General features: G+C 35.7%; 1 protein-coding gene across 3 annotated transcripts in view; it reads right to left on the bottom strand.

The window, feature by feature from the left end:
* Positions 1 to 13637, bottom strand: part of ARAP2 (ArfGAP with RhoGAP domain, ankyrin repeat and PH domain 2) — a 128096-nt gene that overhangs the window by 57370 nt on the left and 57089 nt on the right. For all 3 annotated transcript variants that reach the window (XM_064511327.1, XM_064511328.1, XM_026093712.2), the window contains 7 exons: positions 11963 to 12078; positions 10590 to 10789; positions 9668 to 9753; positions 8846 to 9028; positions 6308 to 6482; positions 4825 to 4959; positions 1288 to 1432 (listed from right to left, as the gene is read on the bottom strand). In XM_064511327.1, the coding sequence (XP_064367397.1) occupies positions 1288 to 1432; positions 4825 to 4959; positions 6308 to 6482; positions 8846 to 9028; positions 9668 to 9753; positions 10590 to 10789; positions 11963 to 12078 (1040 nt within the window). The remainder of the gene's footprint in view (positions 1 to 1287; positions 1433 to 4824; positions 4960 to 6307; positions 6483 to 8845; positions 9029 to 9667; positions 9754 to 10589; positions 10790 to 11962; positions 12079 to 13637) is intronic.

Below are 13637 nucleotides of genomic sequence, written 5' to 3'. Positions count from 1 at the left end.
GTGTGCACGCACGTGCTGAAATCCTGCCTCAGCAAAGTTAAGGGGAACAATGACAACTGATTTCAATGCTGCTGCACTTTTACTTTACCACACATCTTGTACTTCCTTCCGTGTATTGGAAATAATTTTTAATTTTGTCCAAAGTATCATTGAGCTTTTTGCAGTCAAAGCAAAACACCTTTCTCTACCTCTGTCAGTCAACTACAGCCATTCATAAGCCAGGAATTTTCTTCCTCCCCATGCCCCATTTTTTCAGGTAAAGTTTCAGAATTCATAAGAACTGGTCATCTCTCTTCCAGAAACTTCATATTGAACTTCATGAAGTATTTCAACACCTCAGAGAAACTAATTAATGTTTCAAAAATGCTTAGAAGTTGGGAAGTACTCTTGGAAATACTGTTTTTTACCTCACGACTCTGAGACAGAGTCATACATATATATAGACACACTTTTTACTCTGTATTAATGTTTTATACAAAACCAAAAAAAAATTCCTCTAAACCTTCACTTTCAAAGGAATACAAAAGGTTAGCTAATTAGGTTAGCTATTAGGTTAACTAATATTTGTTGTGCCATTTATATCTTATTTCAGTATCTGTCATCCTTGTCTTTTACACTCAAGACAGTAGTTGATTCCAAGTCACGTGGAGACCACCTTGTAAGAAGCCTTCAAGAGGGAGAATGCTTGTTTCACTCTCTCTGTGTTGAAGGAGCCTGGTATCTACCCTTGTGCCTAAGCTGGAGAAGTTGAAGAGTGGAAGCAGCCAGAAAAAGCCATCATCTTCAAACTAACTGACTGTTCAACAGTTTGACTGTTGTGCTCAACTGCAGAACAAAGAATGGGTTTCAGAGGCCAATAGATCCATGACCGAAACCAAAAGGATTGTAGAAAACTCTAAACTGCTGTATTATTATCAGGAAAAAACAAAGCAAGAATTTTAGCTTGAGGCAGAGGTCAGTCCCAGAAAGAAAAATGACTATTAATTGTTCCATTTATCATTGCGTAACCTTTTAAGTGTTGAGAATACACATTACAGTTTTAATAAGAAACAGACGTATCTAATTTATGCTGCCCTTTTAAATTACCCTAGCATTTTCATTATATCACTATAAAAAAATCTCCAAATACCACTTAGCACTTATTTCTTTGAGTCAACATAAAACAATACAGCTTTTTTCTAAAATGCATGTTCAAAATTCAGGTACAAATGAACAACCATGAAAACCCAGAACAGAAGTGTTACAATATCTGTATTTATTTATTAAATTATTAACTCTGGAACCTACCCTCTATTTAAAAAGAAGTCTGACTTGTGCACTACAAGACAGATAACTTCACTGATGTCAATCATTCCATTAGGAGTGGTAGCTTTATCATTTTCATAGTAGCTTAGAAAGCCGCTTTCCAACGTGCACCATCTTCTGTTGCAATCTGTAATTAAAGAAATAATGGAAAAATCAGTAGCTATAACAACAACAAAAAAATTACCTCGTCCTTTAAAACTTTAAAACTCACACGATGCACAGTAATACATTTATGATGAAATCTCAGTCCCATTGACCTCAGTAGACCAGAAATTCAATATCTGTGTTGATACTACTTAACCTACAGAAAATCTAGCATGTGGTAATTCAATAAAATAATATTTCACATATAATACACTCATTTTTATTTTATGAGTATATTAAATTGCTTTGTAAGCTTTGCTTTACCATTGTACAGAGCTTTTATTTTACTATATTTCCTTTGCCCAGAGCTTGATGAGGGAAGAGGTAATACACAATATCATGCTATATGTTTAGCACAGAAAGTTAAGAAAGCAAAAAGAAAACACACTCTCAGTTAGAAAAGCTGAAAACTGCAAGAATAATATATCCTGATGATAGCGAATTTCAAAACAAACTGATGAATCATTGTATGTAGTAGCAAAAAAGGGCTACTCTTTCTTTCATGTTAGCTGGAAACAGAGGCCAAGACAAATTCGATCTGTTTTCCACCGTTAGGTGATGCTAGGGTGCCCACGCTTTGTCACAAGACCAAGGAAAACAATTTAAACCTTTCAAATACTCTAGAAAAATAAAATTGTACATATTAGAACTTATATCCCTTGCAGACTATAGGAAAGACATAAGGAAAGCACTTTCAGAAGTTGTATTATTTAACATAATCAAGGAAATACAAAATATACCCTACTGAAACAGTACAGCCTGTCAACCTGAAAAGCATACAGCAACTATATTAATAGAACAACCCTTTCAAGATGTATTGGTGGTCAAGCTCAATTTTCTCCTCCCGCAGGTCCAAGTAACAGTGAAATTATGCAGACTTTATTCCCAGATTACTGGGCTAGATAAATAGATATACTGTAGATAGGCTATACCTCTAGCCATTTTAGGATGGCATGTTCACATTAGAACAATTTCTACTGTGGCAACTCACTCATATACCTGGGGAGGGTAAATTCATTTAGCAACACTGTAGTTTACGGAATGCTAACATTCATACATTGCTTTCAACATGCAATGATTTACAGATGTTAAAGATGGTTAAAATTACCAGGTTAAGAAATATTACCCTGAAGTAACTTTGAAGGAGACCTATTAGACTACCTAGAAATTACCACGCATATTTTTGTTAAAACATAATTATATAAGGTGAAGAAAGAGCAAATCAAAGTATTATTTGGCACTTTTAATTTTTTACTCCTTGTTAGGAACCTAAATATGAATACAACATGTAAAATAACATATTAATGACTATTTGCTACTCAGTATATTAATTCATTCATTTTAGTTTACAGCTGCTTCTCAGAATGTAATTTGAGGTGCATCTATGCTCAGCACTGCACAGAAGCAGGTCCTAAGAGAAAATATTCTGCTTTTTTCTTTAAAATCCCTATAATTTGCATATATCCTGGTGTAAAATAGCTCTGGAGGACAATAGCAATAATAGTAATAACAATAACAACAACCACCACCCACCACCATTCTAGTAAGTCAATACTTGATATATTAACTGACATTTTACTGAATTTGTTTACCTGGTACAAAATTGCTGTATGGTTCATTCACTTGTTATAAATAGCTGAGTACTATTTAAGACTGTCATTTATTTATTACTATTATTTTTAGGTTACTTTCAATCTAGTTTTATGTATATTCTATCCAAATACAGGTATTAAATACTAAAATGAGATAAAGGTTTTGAAAACATATAGGTTTACAGGAGTTTAGCACAGAACTTGCTTTGAACGGTTTGACTGGGGGGTTTTCTCCTCCTTGCTCCCCCACCGCTGTTCCCAAAGGGTGTCCATTCCCCAAAGCAGTTCACTGCTTTACTATTGCACGAATTGTTACCACTCTCAAGGGTAAGTTTAGAATACCAAGCCTTTTAATAAGATGCCATTAAAACTTTTACAGTAAAAAACGAGACAAAAATCCAACTGACACCACCAAAGCTCTAACCTTAACTTTTTGATGTATTGCATCAGCATAGCACCCCTGTTTGAGCTCTCTTCGCACTGCTCATCAACAGCTGTTAACTAGCAAACACCTTCCCCAAAAGCTATGCATCCCTGCTGAAACCACTGCTTCTGCTATAACGAGAAGTACACAAAAAGTTGGCTTATTCTCTCCTGCACCATCTGAAACCCACATGATCAAAAACAATCAATTTTTTTCAGGTACTCTGTCTGATTATTATAAAACCTTCGTTCAATTCACAGCACTCAATGATTTTGTGCATTTCCATTTACAATTAGGGCTCTGCCTGCAAAGCCAGTTCTGTGACAACAACACAGCACTGATGTTTTAAGCCCGTGGCACCGAAGACAAGACTGACAACTGCCTCAGAAGGAGATTCGCACACTGTGAAAGCACTTAACTATAACTTAATGGTTAGAGAGCTTAACTGGATTCTGGCTCACAGCCGTTTCCTCAAACCACATTCAAAACGAAACGAGGCAAAACCGGAGGACCCCAACACTCTGGGGCAGGGCCCAAAACGTAGGCAAGCGTCCTGACCCTGCCAGGGAGTCGTGTGCCCTCTCCGCCCAGCAGAAACAGCATTCACGAGTAGCAAGTCCAAACTGCTTCAACAGAAGAGCTTCTTCCTCCTCTCTAGAATTAACCAGGCGGCTCTCCTCCTTGGGTAACACCACCATCTGCTTTGAACCTTCTCGGACAGAGGAGGGAACTGAAGCCACATCTCCCACACGCTGCTACTCTAACCACCACATTTTCTGATGACAGTAAGAAGGGGGAAAAAAATGATACCACCAATACTTGACAATCTGCAACGTGCATATTCTGTATTAGTTCATCTTAATGAAATTTTACGAAAGTGTATAGTTACTCAGGCAGGAAAAAAAAAATCAATATGGGAAGGAAAAAAAGATTATAAACTCTATGTTTTAAATAGTAAAAGACCTTTTCTCATAATACCTTTCTAGACATTGCTGAGATGTATTAGAGTTCTCAGGCAACAGCAGTTTCCAATTCAAAACTATAACTTTTTTCCTCTCTTTTTTGGCAGTTAATAAAATCTATGTAAATATCATTAAAGTGGGAAATATTTTTAAGTGTTTTTATTTATCAATAATTAACTTGATCATTTTTCAGTAGTTTTTCTTCTTCCTCTGTCAACCCCTGAATAAAGAGATCAAGACAACCATGATTTTCTTTATATGAAAGAAGTCTACAGGATCAGGAAAGCATGTGTCATGTCAAAGACATATGTATCTTTAAAAAAGTAACGTAAGAAGTTCAACAGAACCAAATTCATCCACACCATGCATACTCATTCAAATACATAAAGTGAAATACCTTCTTTTAATTTCTTCTCTGTAAGCAGCTTAGCAGTATTAGAAGAAACTTTGTATAAAAATTCACAAAGAAAGGTGGAATGTGAAGAATCTTGAGAGAAGCCACTTTCAAAACAAGTATCAGAGTTTGGGAAATCTATTAAAAAAAAAGACAGGCGTAAGTAACACACAGAACTTCCTCTACTACCAGTTATAACCATTTCTCCTCATGTCTTTCTTACTGCTTCTGCATAGCTACAGTTGCTCTGTAACATTGGTTAAAAAAAAAAAGTTGCTGTAGTAAGCTTTCATCTTCATCTCTTCTTTAGTACATTTCAGCAAGGGGGAATTATTTCCTCATGGTTTATCTTTGATGTTTACTGCAAACTCTGGCAGCAGTCAGATGATTTGGAGAATCTCTGCCAACCTGCAGTGACTTCCCTTTCCCCAAGGGGAAGAAGCAAACGCCAGCCCAGGCACACTGCAGTGCTGCCCTGGCTACAGAGCCAAGACAAGCAAACCTCTCTTCAGTCTCAGGACCATTGCACTGCATGAGCAGCAAAAAACGTAGCTGCTTGTTTACACAGTGATTCAGCTCAACATACTAGGATACGATGTCTGCACTTCTTTCAAAGAACTTACGGCATTGCTTTTGCTCTAGAAAGCCCTAAATCATTCAGGAGTTTGCCACTAAAAAGCTTTTGTACTGCTACTTTGCAGAACTGCATGAGACAATGTAAATTAGGTCCAGGAGCATATCCACACTGCTGGCTACAGTGTAGCATAGCTCATTTCTTCCAGTGTAATCTGTGTGTGAGCTTTCATTCCCAGACTCCTTCAGCTACTGGACAGCCCTTTTCAAAGGTAAACTCAAGCACATCTGTGATTTCTTAAGAATAGCTTTCTGATTTCAAGAGCCTCATAACAGTCACCCATTGAGACCAGACTTGTTCACTTCCAGGGCCAGACCCAAAGTTTATCACGTGCTCTGAGCTATAACAGAAGTTGTGATTGGAAAAAGCGTGGTTTGGTGGGATAAATCCTATTACAGGTTAAAAAGGTGAGTTATGTTCTGAGAGGAGAATTTGTGAAAACAGCTAGGTCTAAGTGCAGTAGATGCACATATTTATTTAACATTTTTAACAAATATCAATCCCCAGAGGAATGCTTTGGATAGATGTTAATTGTATATAGCCATTTTTTCAGGTAAAAGCCTGGTAATATGGGCAGAACAGATGATGCTTCTCTTCTATTGGGCAAAACAAGGGTATGAGTCCTCTGAGTTATCACCGGCTATTTAACTACTTTGTGAAGTCCTAAATTTGATGTCTGAGCAAAAGACAAGTCGTTCACACATAACTACATCTGCTATCTGCTAAAATTCAGTTAATATCAACCCCCAAATCATCATTGTTCACCTCAATTTCAATTTTTTCTTCTGAGCTCCTTCCTCCCTTTTGCTCAATATAATATCAGAAGATCAAAACAAAGAGAATATTTCCTACCTGAGAACTTATTATGGTAGAGGAATTCCATTTGTAGTCTTTGTCCAGCTTTCTTGGCTAATAAGTACGGAGTACTGTAAACTGGATCTCCAGTGGCACACATAACATCAGCCCCACTAAACAGCAACATCAGAGTTTCCAGCACATCATGTTTAACTACTGCAGCACACAGGGCCTGATCACGTAGAGGGAAAAGAAGCCGTCTGTTTAAATTAGAAAGTTATCGGCAACAAGTACTTGCAATTTAGATGCAACTGCTTTCGCCTCTGATACAGTCCCCCTGCATCCTCAAAGACCATAAACACTGGGAAGTAGCGGGAATCATCAAGTATGGTGTGAATCTACAAAAAAATAAATAAATCCACCCAACCAAAAAACACTCAACCTTCTGAAAACTAAACCCTGCAAGATGTTGCTGCCACTAGTTCCACTAGGGCAGGCTAACATGAGTTACCAAAACTGGAGGAGCAGCTTGCTGTTTATATCAAAAATACCCCCTCACCTCCCATCACACACCAGACTACTAAAGACAACATATTATTATTACTATTGACTTTTAGTTCAGCTGAAGAGACAAGATCTGATCCTTAAACTCTATTATTAGGAACAATAGTGAAATTCATAAGTATTTTTTCCAAATTCATGGTCTCAGTCAAGAAGGTGACCACTGTTTAATGTGTCTTCATACTTGGTCATCTTTGAGATTTAAAGATATCAGTACTTCCTGGGAAATCTGACCCCTTTCATGTTTCTATATACAAAGGCAGACAGACATTACAAATCCTTTTTACAAAGATGTTGGTTCACAACCTTAAAACCCAGAGTATCTATATAACTTCAGCAATCTACTCCATGACAGTTTCTATGATATAATGTGTATCTAAATTATTTATTTAAGGGACAGGCTTTTCTGAAATCATTAAGGCAGAAATCGCTCAACACAACAAGAGCATTTCTCCTTAAAATTCAGCTGCTCTAATAAATATATAAGCATCCAGAAGGCAAGAGATGACAAGGCAGATAGTTCAGTAAAGGTTCAATAATTACTTGGCAATGACCACCTTATTACATTGTAATTTCACATTTCTGCAGAGAATTCGATCATTACATATGATATTACCCAGTAGTTAAATGCTTAATTGACAGATACCCTTACTCCATCAAAAAAAACATAAACAAAAACTTTAGAAAAATCAGGTCTGCAAAACACCACAAAGTATTCAATTTTCTGTGGTCAGCAGTTATGATATTAAAAAACAAAAAAAAACCTGATGCACAGCTATCACCAATAAATAAAAAAAAATCCATATGTTTTATATTGCAAAGATGTAAAGAGTTCCCCATGAAACCTAGGAATGTCTCTTCATTCCAATGAAATGCAGCCAACCTGAATTCAAGGGATACAAAGAGGTGGTTCCATGCTTTGGCTGGAAGTGTTTTAAAGATAACAATGTGCTTACGTGCCTTTGTTTTGACTTCTTATGTGTATGTAACTATGACATATAACCTATGAAATATATGAAAATGACTCTTCCATTTCTGATACAAAAATCATTGAAAGAATGAGATCTCTAATACAGAGCACAATCAGATTTTAACACTGCTATCTCCCTACACTCTCTGCATATACTTTGAGACAATTTGACCCGTATGTCATTGAATGCACTGAATATAGGCATCTCAACTCTTCAGTATTCAAGAACTCTAAACAATCATGTCTCTGAAATCAACAGATGGTATAAGGCAGTCAACTGGACATCAAAACTATGTAAAATTTAAAACCATCATTATAATTTTTCCACTTTATAATTATAGGCAATCTATTTTTGTAAAAAGAAACATTGGGAACTCATATTTTTCATCATTTCATTAATTCCAGCTTGCTTCATTTCTAATTAACTATAATCTACTATGTAAGTGTGCACAAGCTACTTTCAGCCTTGATAACAATAAATCATCTCTTGTTTAAAAAACCTCTAAGATTGTCTTTAGAAAAACAGAACAGTGTGCTTTACTTTTTTTTTTTTCTTTCTTTCTTTTTTTTTTTTTTTGTAATCTCACTGGCAGGATCGGGCTGCTTTCTTCCTACATGAAAACTCAAGGTGAAGTCATTCTAAAACTCATAGACAGGATGTCTTGTATACAAGTCTTTCAAGGTATCTAAAAGAACAATATATACTCATTGTTACTATTTTCAAAACCTCACAAGATTACTCTGCAGTTAAATCACTCTTACCCCAAACAATGGCTACCTCATACAAAATTAAAACTTGGAGCCTTTCATACTTAATATATCTGAGGGCTTTAATACCAGGTCTAGCACTTGAGATAATGGACTGGACCGATGCTGAATAGCTGTCACTAAGAAATCACATCATGAAATGACATGTGTAAAGGCTCCATAACAAGCCTTATTCAACTCTGTGAGAAATATAGCTCAAGATTCTGAATTTATCTTTCAGTAGTTTCACAAGTTGACCAAAATGCACAAAGATCAATACAAAAGGCATGGTAAGGACTTTTCCATTCTCATATTACCTTATTCAACTGTTCTTTGGTTTTGTAGAGAAAAGGCGCTTTCCTGAATTTTCCCTCCTTGTATTTTTGTGTAATGAAAGCTATCCTTTTTTCTGCAGGGGCATCCATGTGCAGCTCTTCATCTGGAGGAAGATTTCCAGCCCAAAAACTGTTTGCCCTCTTATTTCCAATGATGATAAAGAGCTGGGTGAAGCATAAGAAAAAGCAAACAAACGAACAGCATGAAAGATACCAAGCTAGTGTCTAAATATTTTTCATCTGCTAAAGTAAAATAAATCAATAAACAAATTATTAAAGAAGAGAAGAAGGTAGGAGAGAGACTGCAGGAGAGGCAACAGAAGCCTCTTGAAGTCACAGCTTATGGGGACCTATACACAAATAATAAAAGTGTTTACAGTTCTATAGTCATGATTTACCAGCAATAGCAACTAAGCTTTACAAGGCTAACCAAGGCTAATACTGCAATGACTCAATCCCGTCTATCAGCATCACTCCTAAGTACACCATAGCAACTAACCTTCTGGTGAGGAGACAGTCTCCCTTCTTCTCCCCTCTCCCAACCCTGCCTATCATTAGTGCTCTTCAAAGTATCTCATTTTCCTTTTTCTCCCCAAACTATATGCTTCAGAAAATGGTAAGAGAAAATGCTACAGATGTTTCTCAATACAAATTAATATTTTGAATGAGTATTCCTAGAAAGGTCAAGTTTATTAGAATTTAGCATTTATATGTTTACTTTTCTTGCAAGTAAAATAAATAAATAATTCCTATACATGCTGTAGTTTTGAAGTTATAACAAAGAGTTAGAATATCACAGCATACCTCAATAAGTTCATTGCTCCAAATGCTGGCATCCATTTTTAGGCTCCGGACCTTTGAATCTCTCGGTCCGAGAGATCTGTGTTGTCCTGGAAATCAAAAAATACTTTTACTTAATTAAAGCACTTAAACTCAGTCTCTCTTTGGCTGAGGTAACAAAACTACAACTTTAATGCAAACAGATTTATTCTGTTATTTTTTTAAAAAAATAAGGTATTTTGTTTGACATTTGAATATACAATAAAAGCACTAACATCCCCCCCCCAAAAAAAAAAGAAGAAGTGGATTGTATTTGGAGCAGAAATAGTGTCCTCTTCAGGTTATACAAATATCATGCAAATTTTACATGTTTGATAGCAAAGAATAAACAAAGTACGCTGTCTGATGCAGAACACTCTTTGAAGAGTTTGTTTTGAAAAGAAAGGACCTAGAGAACTATTTCCCTGCATTTATTGCTTAAGAGCACATTTAAAAGAAAACAACGAAAGGATAGAACTGGATTTGTAGTACTATCTGAAAAAAAGATATCCCTGTTGACAGTAAAATATGGCCTGATGTAGTCGAATTAATACTCCAAATTTATACTTTACTGTGTCCACTGAAAATTGTTATTCTTCATTGCAATCCAGCCTTGGCAAAAGCCAGCCATTTCCCAAGGAGTGCTAGTGTGCCTTCATTTCCACTAATTGTGAAGGATTATATATCGGAGGGACACCAATCACCTTGCAGACTTGTCGTTTATTCATGACAGTGCTTTAAAATACGGATGAACTTAGTGGTATTAAAAAGCTATGTTCATTTTTTGTTTGCCAAAACTTTTGCAAGGATGGCACTGTAAAAAAAAAAAGCCAACTAAAGGACATGCACAGCTATGCAAATATGACATTTTTGCAGAACCCATATGGCCTATCATTAATTACTCTACCTGCACACTTCTTACAAATGACAACACTGAGATTGATGGATGCCCAGTCAGGATTAAGAGCTTTACAGTCAGCGCAGCTCCTGTTTGACTCATTGAACCAAATCTTCTCAGCTACTTCATAATCAGACAGAGTTTCTGCTATCGATTGCTGCAGTGCTTCAATCCAGTCTTGTTTCTCTCTTTCCGACTCTGCTGTAAAGCTGAAACAATTGACTTTTCTGCATTATTGATCTTCATTTTAAAGCCCAATTAAACAGTCTGTAGTCTCTCATTTATTGCATCTATACGTGAAATCAAAGTCAAAAAAATCCACCTCTACATAGATTTAAATGCTAAGATGGAACATATTATTTTGTATTGTTATTCAGTGAAAAAACCTTCAGTCTCCATGTTCAGTTTTCAACAAAACCACTACTAGCATGAGTTACATAGTATTTACAACTTTCACACTGCGGCCCTGAGTTACTTTCAATCTTCTTAGGTCAACACATAAACTTAAAACCTGTACTTTAACGACAGCATAGATTGACTTAAGGAAACATGGAGACTTACTAAGCAGTAAAAACAGACTTGCTACATAACAGTCAAAAAAATACTTTTCATTTAAATTTATTTTTGAAAAATATAAGTAATAATAAAACACACACCAACATGGTGATGTGGCTTAGAGAAAGTTAAAGAACTTGCTATCTACCAAGTAACCACAGATTCGAATCACTGATCAAGACTAATTTACCTGCTACTCTGGTCTGCCGAGAATGAAAGGAAATTGTTTGCTTTTCAGTCCCCTATCTCGAGGTTAACATTTAGCAATCCAAGGAGAACAAAGCGATTTCTTCCCTTCCTGTATTACTGAGATTTCATTTAAGAAATACCGCTGCACTTCATAAAAGGCTTTCATATCTCTATTAGCATACACTTTTATTTTGTTTTCTTAAAAATCATTAAAGGTCACAGCTTCAGTCAAAGTAAGTGGAACTTTCTACTGACTTCATTGGAGGGTTTTTACATTGGATGGCATACAATTGATTCATTTTCTTTTAGAATGAAATGCTTACTATTAGGTGGACGCAGCATTTTTTTGTCAGTACTGCAGTTTTTTATTTCTTTAAGATAAAGTGTTTACAGTAATTTCTTTTCTTCTGTCCTTGCACAGAATCAACAAAAACTCCTACGTAAAAATATGAATCTGTGGGCATATGATGTATAGTAAGGGACATAACTGCTGAAGCGCACAGCTGAACCAAGGAAAGAAAATACTTCTGTTGTTTTTAAAAACACACTTAGTATCCTTATTAAAAATATTACTCTTTCACCCAAACCAGGTTAAACCACCATTTTCATATTTTTAATGTAAATATTAAAGTTCTCACCTAAAGCTTTTATAGGGAGTAATTATTTCAAAAGATTGCCTTGCAGTCCGATCCACTTGTTTTACATTCGCCACATTCATAGGGATCAAAGTAATGCCAAATCCTGTCTTAAAATCCTAAGGAGAAGAAAATAAAATTAGAAGCTTTCAATTATTCAAGAATCAGAAACATATACAGAACAATTAAATCAGTATAGTCCAAAAATCCGGGGTCAGCAGTACACTTTTTGGCAACAACATGCAAGCTCTTCCCAATTCATTAAGGGCTAACTAAAGCTATACTAAATTATGTCCAAATACTACACTTTAATTTTGAAACTTGATGGAATGATCTTGTTTGATTGTGAGTGGGAGAAGAAACACAAACTATAGCTATTAATAAAGGGGAAAAGGTAAAAAAAACACATTGCATTAAAACGTGCATCTAAAAGTATAGAAGTATCTAGCTTAAATCATGCTTTATGGGCTAAATCATCTTTTTAAATCTAAATCCTTCTCATTGACAGCAGCTTTTCCTGCTCTTAAACAGAATGTTTTAACAAAATGTATAAAAATTCTAGTTCTTAAACCTTTGACTGCTCATGCTGCTGATGGATTACATGAGCTAAACATGTCAAACATGTTTTAGGGAAAAGCCCTATAGCTAAAACAGTCGAAGAGTTATTGTGGCCCAGTTATTAGAGATGTTAAGCATTTTTTGCCCGAAAGACTTGAGAACTGAGAAAAATGATTATTTTTTCCATTAAAAAAGGAATTTAAAATAAAAAACAATCTTGCAATACAACAGCCTAGAAAAAAATATTCAGCAAGGTCTTACGAGGCTCTCTCAAATACAGGTATTTTGGAATCACTAAGTCATATATGTTTATTTCTGACATTTTCTGAATACCATTATTTCTTTCTTAAACTAACTTAGATGCTCATCTAACAGTGATCACCTTCACAAGTCTCTTTCATGTTTCTTAGAATATTAGCTGACTTCTTGAAAACACTAACTGCATCAGAAACAAAAAATCCTCACCCAAGCAAAAAAGCCAAATCCACATATCTTGCGATCCGCAAGATGCTTACTAAGTCACTTCTCAAAAGATAGCTGGGTGAGAGCAGATATGAGCAGATGCAAATGCGACCACCGCAGATGAAAGTTTCAGCAGAGTTACCTGCATTTGGAGGGGAGGTTGTTTTTCTACTAAATACATATTTAAACCTGCACCACTAACAAGTTTCTCTTCACAAGATTTTCAAATTTTGTAACATTAAAGCTCATGTGCAAAGGAAAATTCACAAAACAAGTTACATTTTAAGTACATCAAGAACAAGATTAAAACCACCAAATATTTCTTTGGTAAGAAGTATTCAAGGTGTGGATTTCAGTGTGGATTTATAAAAAATAAAATCTTTCCAACAATCTTTCTAGCTTAGCCATTCTTCATACAATTATTTTTCTTCAATGCTTCTAGTTCTCCTCTACTCTTATTCCCTGTAACATACACATTTTTATTCTTCTTCCTCAACTTCAGCCCCCTCCCCACCCATTTTTCTTTAAATCAATGGTTTTGATACTGATACATCTGCTTTGCAAAAGACCAAAGATCGCTGTGAAGCCTACACAGTCCCTAATTCATCCTCAAAGACCACTTCTATGGGAAAGGAGTGGGCAGTATCATCTCTTTTGG

Source organism: Dromaius novaehollandiae, chromosome 4, assembly GCF_036370855.1.
Source record: "Dromaius novaehollandiae isolate bDroNov1 chromosome 4, bDroNov1.hap1, whole genome shotgun sequence".
NCBI classification, from domain to species: domain Eukaryota; kingdom Metazoa; phylum Chordata; class Aves; order Casuariiformes; family Dromaiidae; genus Dromaius; species Dromaius novaehollandiae.
The sequence above is the reverse complement of the archived record's forward strand: the minus strand, read 5'-3'. Positions and strand labels throughout refer to the sequence as shown.